This window comes from Neoarius graeffei, chromosome 7 (genome assembly GCF_027579695.1).
Source record: "Neoarius graeffei isolate fNeoGra1 chromosome 7, fNeoGra1.pri, whole genome shotgun sequence".
Classification (NCBI taxonomy): Eukaryota; Metazoa; Chordata; class Actinopteri; order Siluriformes; family Ariidae; genus Neoarius; species Neoarius graeffei.
Genome location: NC_083575.1, coordinates 49,000,836 through 49,013,320, shown reverse-complemented (window position 1 = coordinate 49,013,320; position 12,485 = coordinate 49,000,836). Strand labels below are relative to the sequence as shown.

The 12,485-nt window shown below is 37.5% G+C and overlaps 1 protein-coding gene across 1 annotated transcript in view; it reads right to left on the bottom strand.

The window, feature by feature from the left end:
• LOC132888652 (cGMP-dependent protein kinase 2) overlaps window positions 1-12,485 on the bottom strand; it is a 29,481-nt gene that overhangs the window by 11,522 nt on the left and 5,474 nt on the right. Inside the window, exons 7-16 of the mRNA XM_060924713.1 lie at window positions 12,220-12,314; window positions 11,777-11,845; window positions 11,584-11,682; window positions 7,427-7,577; window positions 7,130-7,266; window positions 6,439-6,528; window positions 6,124-6,265; window positions 5,793-5,956; window positions 4,480-4,602; window positions 1,164-1,226 (exon numbers count right to left, since the gene is read on the bottom strand). Coding sequence (XP_060780696.1) covers window positions 1,164-1,226; window positions 4,480-4,602; window positions 5,793-5,956; window positions 6,124-6,265; window positions 6,439-6,528; window positions 7,130-7,266; window positions 7,427-7,577; window positions 11,584-11,682; window positions 11,777-11,845; window positions 12,220-12,314 — 1,133 coding nt within the window. The remainder of the gene's footprint in view (window positions 1-1,163; window positions 1,227-4,479; window positions 4,603-5,792; window positions 5,957-6,123; window positions 6,266-6,438; window positions 6,529-7,129; window positions 7,267-7,426; window positions 7,578-11,583; window positions 11,683-11,776; window positions 11,846-12,219; window positions 12,315-12,485) is intronic.

Below are 12,485 nucleotides of genomic sequence, written 5' to 3'. Positions count from 1 at the left end.
TTATCACTATCCATGATGTAAAATTAATGCTATTCTCCTGAGAAATGTGAAAATAAATGTTGACAAAAATTGCTACTATGTTTGTTGTTGTGAACGAGCAAGTTGCCAGAGGTCTGTAACTGGGGTCCGTATCGTAGGATACAGACCCACTTGCCAGCCAATCAGAGCGCAGGATTTGATGGAAACTGGACCGCGAAAAAAATAAATATATATGTTATTTACCAGCTGGGAGGTCCGTATCGTAAAATAACGTGATCGAGGTCTTGAAAGTATTGACCGAGGCCCTCTGGGCCAAGGTCAGTATTCAAGGCCGAGGTCACGGTATTTCACCATACGGACAGACCTTAAGCTGGTAAATAGTATATTTATATTTAGTATGAGAAATGCGAAAATAAATGTTGACAAAAATTGCTACTGTGTTTGTTGTTGTTGTTGTCAAAGAGCGAGTCGCCAGAGGTCCGTAACCAGGGTCCGTATCGTAGGATATGGACCTGCTCGCCAGCCAATCAGAGCGCAGGATTTGATGGAAACCAGACCGCAAAAAAAAAATTTTTTACTCAGCATAACCTTACTTCATGTGGAATGCTGTAATAAAAGATGCTGCAATAAATGTAGAGAACCAGTTGCCTCTGTCTCTACACACTAAGCCATATCCGCTGATGATTTGTTCACATGGCTTAAGCAGAGCACCTGTATTTCAGGCACTAATACTATGATGGTTGCGAACATATCAGCCGAGTACGTCAGCATGACCCTTCTCTCTGTCACTCCACCGTTCTGCTGAAGATGGCAACAGCTGTGAGTCTCATTCTGGGCTCTAATTGTTCCCTCTGTGAATGTGCTCTTGGTCTGCTTTTGACGATTCTACCAGAGGAGCTAATTTGGAGAAGGTTTCCATCTGTTATTCATTGTGCTCGGACAAACTAAACAAAGCAGACCTGAAGTCAATTTAAAACATATTGATAAAGAGACCACCAAGGAATTAAGAGAGATATTGGCATGTTTTATGATATGTTGGCCAGATTCAGGTGAGAACATAAATAAACAGTGCAATAAATGTTGTAAGGTTTTGTGGCAGACGCTGGGATACATCAAAGACTGTGATAACACTGGCTATAATCACAATTCAATGAGCAGATTTGTCTTGGTAAAACATAACATACTTGTGTTTCTTGATGTCAATGATGCCATTTTTCTTATTGCCAAGTCGTTCTGCAGGATTGAGCCTACACATAATAAAGACAGAAAGGAAGACTGCAGCAGTTCAGAGAACAAGGATCAATACCTAATATGTGTGGGTTTAGCTCAAATCAGATTAGGTCAGATATCAAGTCAAGTCAACTTTATTGTCAAATATGCTATACATGCTCGACATACAGCACAGATGAAATTTCAATCCTCTCCGACCCACGGTGCAAACAGGCAATGCAATAAATAAAAATAGAACAATTGAAAAAAAACAAACAAACAATATAAACAGTATAAACACTCTAGATAAGAACTAGACATAGACTAAACACTTAGACAATATAAACAGTGTAAACACTAGATAAGAACTAGACGTAGACTAAACACTCATATATATCATATACAACCCCGATTCCAAAAAAGCTGGGACAAAGTACAAATTGTAAATAAAAATGGAATGCAATAATTTACAAATCTCAGAAACTGATATTGTATTCACAATAGAACATAGACAACATATCAAATGTCGAAAGTGAGACATTTTGAAATTTCATGCCAAATATTGGCTCATTTGAAATTTCATAACAGCAACACATCTCAAAAAAGTTGGGACAGGGGCAATAAGAGGCTGGAAAAGTTAAAGGTACAAAAAAGGAACAGCTGGAGGACCAAATTGCAACTCATTAGGTCAATTGGCAATAGGTCATTAACATGACTGGGTATAAAAAGAGCATCTTGGAGTGGCAGCGGCTCTCAGAAGTAAAGATGGGAAGAGGATCACCAATCCCCCTAATTCTGTGCCGACAAATAGTGGCGCAATATCAGAAAGGAGTTCGACAGTGTAAAATTGCAAAGAGTTTGAACATATCATCATCTACAGTGCATAATATCATCAAAAGATTCAGAGAATCTGGAAGAATCTCTGTGCGTAAGGGTCAAGGCCGGAAAACCATACTGGGTGCCCGTGATCTTCGGGCCCTTAGACGGCACTGCATCACATACAGGCATGCTTCTGTATTGGAAATCACAAAATGGGCTCAGGAATATTTCCAGAGAACATTATCTGTGAACACAATTCACCGTGCCATCCGCCATTGCCAGCTAAAACTCTATAGTTCAAAGAAGAAGCCGTATCTAAACATGATCCAGAAGTGCAGACATCTTCTCTGGGCCAAGGCTCATTTAAAATGGACTGTGGCAAAGTGGAAAACTGTTCTGTGGTCAGACGAATCAAAATTTGAAGTTCTTTATGGAAATCAGGGACGCCGTGTCATTCGGACTAAAGAGGAGAAGGACGACCCAAGTTATCAGCGCTCAGTTCAGAAGCCTGCATCTCTGATGGTATGGGGTTGCATTAGTGCGTGTGGCATGGGCAGCTTACACATCTGGAAAGACACCATCAATGCTGAAAGGTATATCCAGGTTCTAGAGCAACATATGCTCCCATCCAGACGACGTCTCTTTCAGGGAAGACCTTGTATTTTCCAACATGACAATGCCAAACCACATACTGCATCAATTACAGCATCATGGCTGCGTAGAAGAAGGGTCCGGGTACTGAACTGGCCAGCCTGCAGTCCAGATCTTTCACCCATAGAAAACATTTGGCGCATCATAAAACGGAAGATACGACAAAAAAGACCTAAGACAGTTGAGCAACTAGAATCCTACATTAGACAAGAATGGGTTAACATTCCTATCCCTAAACTTGAGCAACTTGTCTCCTCAGTCCCCAGACGTTTACAGACTGTTGTAAAGAGAAAAGGGGATGTCTCACAGTGGTAAACATGGCCTTGTCCCAACTTTTTTGAGATGTGTTGTTGTCATGAAATTTAAAATCACCTAATTTTTCTCTTTAAATGATACATTTCCTCAGTTTAAACATTTGATATGTCATCTATGTTCTATTCTGAATAAAATATGGAATTTTGAAACTTCCACATCATTGCATTCCGTTTTTATTTACAATTTGTACTTTGTCCCAACTTTTTTGGAATCGGGGTTGTATATATATATATACAGTATATATATATATATATTTTTTTTTAAAGAAATATATAGATATTTCTTTCAAATGATATTTAGTTTGAAAAGTGAGTAGAGTTTGTACTGTAAGGTTGACTTTGGTCATTTTTAACTTACTAAAATATATACAGTACTGTGCAAAAATCTTAGGCACCTTATTTTTTATTTTTCATACACACTTTGTTATCGATTTCTATTTTATGACCTCTACATTCTCGAGTCAGTACAAAAACATTTTAGAGTTCCAAACGTTTGTTTTCCAGCACAAAATTAAATGTTACAGGGAGGTAAAAAAAAGTTAGTATCGGAGCAGCATATTACATAAGAGAGCACTTTTTAGATTAAAAAGGAAAACATAATGAAGGCTGCTGGGTTTTGCTGCAAAATGAAGAAGCAAGTATGACAGTCAAAGTGTCCAGAAGAACTGTGGCTGGTTCTGCAAGATGTTCAGTAAAACGTACAGCTCATTTCCTTATAAAATTGGACTCATTGTAGCTGAGACTACTATTTTTTTTTAAAGCAAAGGGTCGTCTCACACTAAATACTGACTTTGTTTCATTTATTATGGCTTACTGCTGTTTATAGTATTTTTTATGTTGAAACAATTCATTTCACTATTTTTAAGTCATTTTTGGTCTACAGCATTTCCTTACATGTGCCTAAGACTTTTGCACAGCACTGTATATATAAATTTGCAACATGTATTTTATATATATATATATATATATATATATATATCTTATATTATATGTGGCGATGTGAACAAATGCATATGAAAGGATGTGCAGTTAGCACAGTCCATTTTCAGTGCAATCTCAGAAACTGAAAGTGTTTTTTTTTGTATTATTAATTTTCTAAAACATCATCAAGCCACATTTATGAGGTTGTAAATTTATCATACACTACATCTAATGCTATGTGTGATTATATCCAGCCTGATGTTTGTATTAGTCATCCTTGATTATGGGCTATGGAGACAATTTATTTCTTTTACCTCTCACTAACTGCCCTGTCTGTTTATGTGAATAGACAGACACCACTAGTGACGCACTAATCAACAGACAGAGAGAAGAGGGCCAATTATACTCTCTTGAAAGCCTGTCCACGGATGACTGTGACATTGTCTGGATATCAGCTCATATTCTATCATCTCCCTGTATAACTCAGCAGACGAGAAGTTGAAGATCTGTAGAGCTAATATCTCAGCCCTTCTGATTGAAGTGATGTGTGAATCAAATATCTGCTCGGGCTAATGACATAATTTACCTGCAGAGCCTCCTGATCAAGTCCTCTGGGCGCTTGCTGATCCTCTTGGGAAAGTCCACCTTCTCTATGCCATGTAACACCATTGTGTAGATCTTAATAGGATCGGATCCTAAGAAAGGAGGGCTGGAGGGACGGGTAGAGAAGTCACGTCATTAACTCATGTGCAAACAAAACTCCTGCAGACTTAAGCAAAATTTGCTGATATGCTAATTGGGTTAGGTGTGAGATTTTTTTTTCTCTCAGTTCGAGCTTTTGTGCTTATAAACAAAGGCACCTGGGCTAACTTGGGTGGAACAGCACAGCAGAGGATGTGACTTTTGAAATCTGTCACCACAGTGTTTAGGCTGATAGTAGTATAATACAAGTTGTGCTTGTATTATAAATCAGAAATTCAATTTAAAAATGGCATTTGCCTGACTTCAAGCAAATTGGTGCCATTTCAGCATAAATTGGCTATTTCTACTAAATAGATACTACTGACTGATTTTTTTAATACTGTAACTAAGACATTTTTTTCTGAATAAGAACAAACAACTCACTAGTGACTTCAAAATGTGAATCAGACAGTTTCATGTTCCTTTACGAAATGAACATGAAGAATTAACAGCATCAATAAAATGGCAAACCAACCAAATTGAATACCAGACTCACCAAATTTACTGCCATCATAAAAGTGAGAAATTAACCAAATAAACACTCTATACATGAACACTCCAAAAAGTGCATTTACCTTAAGTTATGTTAGCTAGTTTGGTAATTTTTGTATACACTGATAAAGCTTATTCTATCATGCTGCTTATATTTGTCATTGACCTTGCATTAGTATTACACAAAGTTCTTTGTTTTCTTTAGCAAAAGTGAACATAATGTAAATAAAAGTTGGTATATTCTGTGCATTGAAGAAACAAAAAATAAGAGCCCATTAATATATCACCACATGCATGTACAACCTGTAAATCTAAGTCACGGTTATGCAGTATTGCTACGTTTCATATTCTCACTACACAGTGTTTACTTTTATGTGGATACAGGCATAATGAGGCATTGTCACGTGAAGCTTTGATAATCAGCTACACTGTTACAGCCCTCCAATTATTAGCCCATGTTCATGGTAAATCTCTTTTACACAGCATGGCTCTGAAGCATGTTCCAAAAGGCACTGAATGCCCATAAAGCCTTAATCTGTGTCAGTTACAACCCAGAAACAGAAAACGTATTAAATATGAAGCAAAAGTACAAGACTGGAAATCTAGATTATGAATGTAAGAATAAGAATCAGTAAAAATGACATCATTTTGCCATACAATTCCTACCTGCCAGTGAGGAGTTCAAAAATGAGGATCCCCAAAGACCAGCAATCAGCTCCAAAATCATGGCCTTTATTCATGATGACCTCAGGGGCCACATACTCTGGAGTTCCACAGAATGTCCAGGTTTTCTTTCCTAAACCGATTCTCTTAGCAAAACCAAAATCAGTCTAGAAATGTACAAGGGGACAAAGAGAAACACTGAATATGCTATCTGATTACATCCTTTATAAGACATTAGCAATTATAAAGTTTGCAATATTTTGCACTTTGAGGCAATAATTGAACACAATGAATGAATATTCTAGAAAAAAGTAAGAATGGATAGTAAAATGACCATTTTGATATATCCCTCTGTATCCAGAAGTAGATTCTCTGGCTTTAGGTCTCGGTAAACAATACCCATTCCATGTAGGTAATCAAAGGCCTCCAGTACACAACCAATACAGAATCGTGCAGCGGCCTCCTCAAAGAAACCCCTAAATCACATTAAAGATGGGAAAATCCTAAGTAATGAACCTAAATTTCATTACTGTTGCAGCAAAGTAATGTTTATCTGAATGATTTTTGTCAGTAATCAAGTTACTATATTTGTGATAAAGAATATTAACCATAATGAGTTTAGTGGACTGCAAAAATAACCTACACTCACATGTCCCTTAGAATGCTCCATAATTCTCCACCAAGACAGACCTCGAGCAGCATGTACACATATTTGTTATCCCGAAATGTCCGAAACAATCTGAAAAGGAAAACATGTTCCAGTCAACAGATAGATTTGTATTTGTACATTCGTGGCCAGAAAGGATGTAAACACACAGTGTCATCTGATGTTGTTGCACACAGTAAACTGACCACTTTTGTCTAGAAAGGCCAGAAAGATGGTCGCAAATATCAAGCTAGAGCACACTCTTTTACAAGAGTAAATGACATTCTTCAAGTTGTTCCTTAGTAACTTCCCAAAGCCTCTGCCACCCATATTTGCCACTCTAACATTTGAATGTACACTGGGGCCACTTTATCCGAAGAGATAACAGTACTTGGTGTGTTGTATGAGGCCAGTGATATTTTGTAACCTTCTAGAGGTGTTCTATATGCTAATCAAGCTCATTGTCTAACTGTGAGGAATCAACATTCAGAATATTTATTCCGTTATGCAACGCTATTATTGACTTAGTTAATCTAGTCCTGATTCAAGATACAGGCAAAACAGTGTCTATGATTACAGCTATTAAAGAAACAACCAAGGGCTTTTTATTTAAGATGATTATAATAAAATGTGACTGATTCAACAACTGATCCATTTTCACAAATTTTACTCCTGTAGGTCTTATAAAACTGACCTGACTATAAAGTCGCAGTTGGTCATTTGCAAAATATTCTTCTCAGAGTAGATATGGTCCTGCTGCTTAGTGTCAACAATGTGCTTCTTCTTAATGCACTTTAAAGCAAAAGCAGTATCTTCATCTTTGAGCTTCACCTGTGACACACAGTGCGATCCAAAAATAAACTTAACTTTAATGGAGTTTCAACTCTTTTAAAGCTAGCATGTATGCTGAGTGGCGAATCAGTGTGGTTTAGGGACATAATCAAGTTGTGGTGTTTTTCTCTTTGGTTTAAAGTTGTAGCCATGCTCTCACCAGCTCTACTCTGCCGAAGCCTCCCATGCCTAGCGTGGCCACAATTTGCAGCTCGTGTAAGAAAGAGCTATTGGACAGTTGTACGGCTTTCTCCCGCAGATTGTGCAGCTCAGCTGCTTCTGTGCCTCGCTTACGCAGAGGAGATTGGCTTCTGCAGTCCCACAAGAAATAACCACACAAAAGCTAAGCGTTCGTTCTTAGCATGAATGACATAAAAATTAAAGCTGATTAGCAACAATGACTTGCTACTTGATAGTCAATTTTTCAAGCAAAATCTGTATTACTGACATCCAAAATATTGCAACACCAGTCAATTCAACCAAATGTTGCTAGCATGCTAGCAGTATTTTTCCCCCATTTGCAGTAGACTTCTTCCTACACTGCAGAACATGCTAACAGATATGTTTAGATGCCCTGTGGTACAATCGTTTCCCTGTTGAAAAAGACAGCTTAGACCAGTATCAATTCCATTAATCGTGCTTATTTGTGCTGGGTAGGGTTGGTCTTGTTCTGGTTTAGCTGGTCCTTATGCTGAGTAGCTAGCAAAACCTTAGTCTAGCTGGTCATGCAGGTTTAATGCTGGGATCATATTTTTGTCTTTCACAATAATCACCATGTCAGATTAGGCAACCATAGAGACATAAATTCTTGCCATGTCTTGGTCAGGAGACTGGCAACACAACTACAAGTTTTACCATGACTAATCAACATCACGTCCTTGCGTACCATCAGGGAGGAGGGTCAAGAAAATGACAATCATGGCTACAGAAGAAACATATCATAGGAGTTGACAAACCAGGCAAGAAAATACAAAAAATTCTGACATGCTCAGCTTATTGTCAGGGTGTCATGGGGTGTCCCAGAAACCACATTGCTGTTCTTCAACTAAGTCACACTACAAGGCCCTATCCTGACATTCATATTTGGGCCCAACACTGGAAACTTGCTGATCATGACAAAATTCTCATGTAGTCCGATCCAGCAATAAGCTCCCCCCCCCACAGAGCACTACAAATCAATCACTTACATGATATAGCTGACATAAATAGCTTAAAAATCCCTGGAAAACAAGATTATGATTATATGTATCTCAAATCAGTGTATCTCAAAGCTGGTAGAATATTTTCTTTACCTGCCTCTAAACTTTTGAATAGTTTTCCAGAGAACAATAGGGATGGCAGGTCTATAGGCGTTTTCAAATCCAGATGAAAAATGTTGTTGTTTAATTGGCCTATTTTTTTTTGGATTGTTTTACCTTGTTACATACAGTGGTGCTTGAAAGTTTGTGAACCCTTTGGAATTTTCTACATTTCTGCATAAATATGACCTAAAACATCATCAGATTTTCACACAAGTCCTAAAAGTAGATAAAGAGAACCCAATTAAATAAATGAGACAAAAATGTTATACTTGGTCATTTATTTATTGAGGAAAATGATCCAATATTACATATATGTGAGTGGCAAAAGTATGTGAACCTTTGCTTTCAGTATTTGGTATGACCCCCTTGTGCAGCAATAACTGCAACTAAACATTTCCGGTAACTGTTGATCAGTCCTGCACACCGGCTTGGAGGAATTTTAGCCCATTCCTCAGTACAGAACAGCTTCAACTCTGGGATGTTGGTGGGTTTCCTCACATGAACTGCTCACTTCAGGTCCTTCCACAACATTTTGATTGGATTAAGGTCTGGACTTTGACTTGGCCATTCCAAAACTTGAACTTTATTCTTCTTTAACCATTCTTTGGTAGAACGACTTGTGTGCTTAGGGTCGTTGTCTTGCTGCATGACCCAACTTCTCTTGAGATTCAGTTGGACAGATACCCTGACATTTTCCTTTCAAATTCGCTGGTATAATTCAGAATTCATTGTTCCATCAATGACGGCAAGTCGTCCTGGCCCAGATGCAGCAAAACAGGGCCAAACTATGATACTACCACCACCATGTTTCACAGATGGGATAAGGTTCTTGTGCTGGAATGCAGTGTTTTCCTTTCTCCAAACATAACGCTTCTCATTTAAACCAAAAAGTTCTATTTTGGTCTCATCCATCTATAAAACATTTTTCCAATAGCCTTCTGGCTTGTTCACATGATCTTTCGCAAACTGCAGATGAGCAGCAATGTTCTTTTTGGAGAGCAGTGGCTTTCTCCTTGCAACCCTGCCATGCACACCATTATTGTTCAGTGTTCTCCTGATGGTGGACTCATGAACATTAACAGCCAATGTGAGAGAGGCCTTCAGTTGCTTAGAAGTTACCCTGGGGTCCTTTGTGACCTCGCCGACTATTACACACCTTGCTCTTGGAGTGATCTTTGTTGGGTGACTACTCCTGGGGAGGGTAACAATAGTCTTGAATTTACTCCATTTGTACACAATCTGTCCGACTGTGGATTGGTCGAGTCCAAACTCTTTAGAGATGGTTTTGTAACCTTTTCCAGCCTGATGAGCATCAACAACACTTTTTCTGAGATCCTCAGAAATCTCCTTTGTTTGTGCCATGATACAGTTCCACAAACATGTGTTGTGAAGATCAGACTTTGATAGATCCCTGTTCTTTAACCCTTTGATGCAAAACATGGGTCAAAAGTGACCCGGCTGAGTTTTATCTTCTATATCTTTGCAATAAATTAATTCCATCATTCAGTATTCAAGGTCTTCCTCAATTAACTTGTTTTTGATCATCATACATCCTTATTTTATTTTTTCCTTTCTTACTTTTTGAATAAAAACTCTTTTTGTATCACTACCCTTCTAATGCACAACATGGGTCAAAAACAACCTGCATTCATTTTCCAGGTTATTTCATGTATGGCTGAGTGTTTCTGTGATATACTTTTGAAATAAATTCATTTTGTCATTTACTTTTCCAAATATGCAGTAAATATCTTGTTTTTGTTTAGCACAAATCATCATTTTTATTTTTCCGTTCTTAAGTTATGAACAAGCACAGCTTTTGTAATTCTACATCAAGTTTACACACATGGGTGAGAAACGACCCGCATGCATTTACTACAGCGTTTGGTGGGAACTGTGAATTGTGCTTGTGTCAGACATTTCACAGCTCAGCACAGCACCCTTTGCCCATCTAATACATGTAGGTAATGTTTTTCAATTGTTCTAACATTACCTTAGAAAAAAAATGATTATGTTTAGGTTACCTTGAGAGTGAGTAGATTACTTGTCAGAAAGTTACAAGTAATTACTATTAGCTACCTAGCTGTTGACATATTCTACTTTAGTTAGCTAATTTTATTGTAGTTGGCTTAGCTAACTACATAGTTAATAAATAAATAACTGGCCCCATTCACTGCTAAAGTAATTACTTGAAACAAATTATTATTATAGTATTAAGACATTTAATTTTAAATCACACTTGGATGACCCATGTGTGGTAATATAAAAAGTATTTTTGTTCATAAAGTAGGAAAGAAAAAATTAAATTAATGATTTGTGGTAATTAAAAACAAGATATTCAAAGAATACTTGGAATATTCAATCATAAAATAAATTGATTTCAAAAGATAGCGCAAAGAAAAACTCAGTCAGCAGGAAATAACATGGAAAATGAATGCGGGTCATTTTTGACCCATGTTGTGCATTAGAAGGGGTGTGCATGTGTTTTGCATCAAAGAGTTAAATAAAACAGGGTGCCCACCCACATCTGATTATCATCCCATTGATTGAAAACACCTGACTCTAATTTCACCTTCAAATTAACTGCTAATCCTAGAGGTTCACGTACTTTTGCCACTCACAGATATGTAATATTGGATCATTTTCCTCAATAAATAAATGATCAAGTATAATATTTTTGTCTCACTTGTTTAACTGGGTTCTCTTTATCTACTTTTAGGACTTGTGTGAAAATCTGATGATGTTTTAGGTCATATTTATGCAGAAATATAGAAAATTCTAAAGGGTTCACAAACTTTCAAGCACCACTGTATGTTGTGTCACAGAGTGCAGTGGGGTGATCAAATTATATTTCTAATATCTCTAATATAATAAAGCAAATATCCTGTGCAGTTCATCATTATCACCATTATCATCAATTCTTCTTCTTCTTATTGTTGTTGTTGTTGTATGCTAATTATCCATCTTAATTTTCCATGTAACTAATGTGCACCCGAGTGTATGTAGATATGGAGCTTACACTGCATTTCTCCTCTCATCGTTTATAGACAGCTGCTCCACGTACTCCTGCAGATATGCCTGCAGCTCCTCATAAGTGCCCACCATCTGATTAAAGTTACTGTGGAAAGTCATTGGACAATATTGTGAAACGGTGTCAAATCTAGAGGCTGCAGTATGTGTGTGTGTGCCTGTATGTTAACAAGGTCACTTACTCTCTGTCCACTACCAAACACTGGGTATCATTCTCCTTTGCAATGATGTTAGCTGAACGAACATCCTCACTGTATGATAAAAAACAAATAAAATTCTGTATGAATGCAACTCATCTGACAATAATATAACTTGAAGCACTTTGGAGTTTTCGAGTTGTCATATGAGGCGGATGAGACTTCACTCTTCGACAATGGCACAGTGTGAGGAAATGATTTCTCAGATGACTAGCATTCTGCCACCTACATCCTCTGACAGATCAACACTCAGATAGCCCTCTCAGCACAAAACACTTAACCAAGGAACACAGGAAATAAAATAAAGTCTTAGCCAAGCAATTAAAATTAAATTACCAAACTCTCAGAGGAGGAGGTTGCACTGAGAAGCAAGCTCTATGTATAATTAAACCAATGCTGAAAATAAGGGAATAAAGAAACAGCCAAACCTTATGAGAGCTTTTTCTCCAAAATAGTCTCCTACTCCCAGGGTCTTAATCTCCTGAGGTTCAGGAAAGCCCTCTGTGCTCTGGGTTACTGAAACCTGTACCAACGATATGTACACTTCTACTACATATACACACACACGTATAATACAGGTGGATAAATATTTGCACTTTTTTCAGCGGGAGATTCCAAGAATATTTTTGAGGCATGTTACACACAAAAAAAGATTTTTAAAAAGTGACAGTGCATTGTTTCTTTATACAGTACA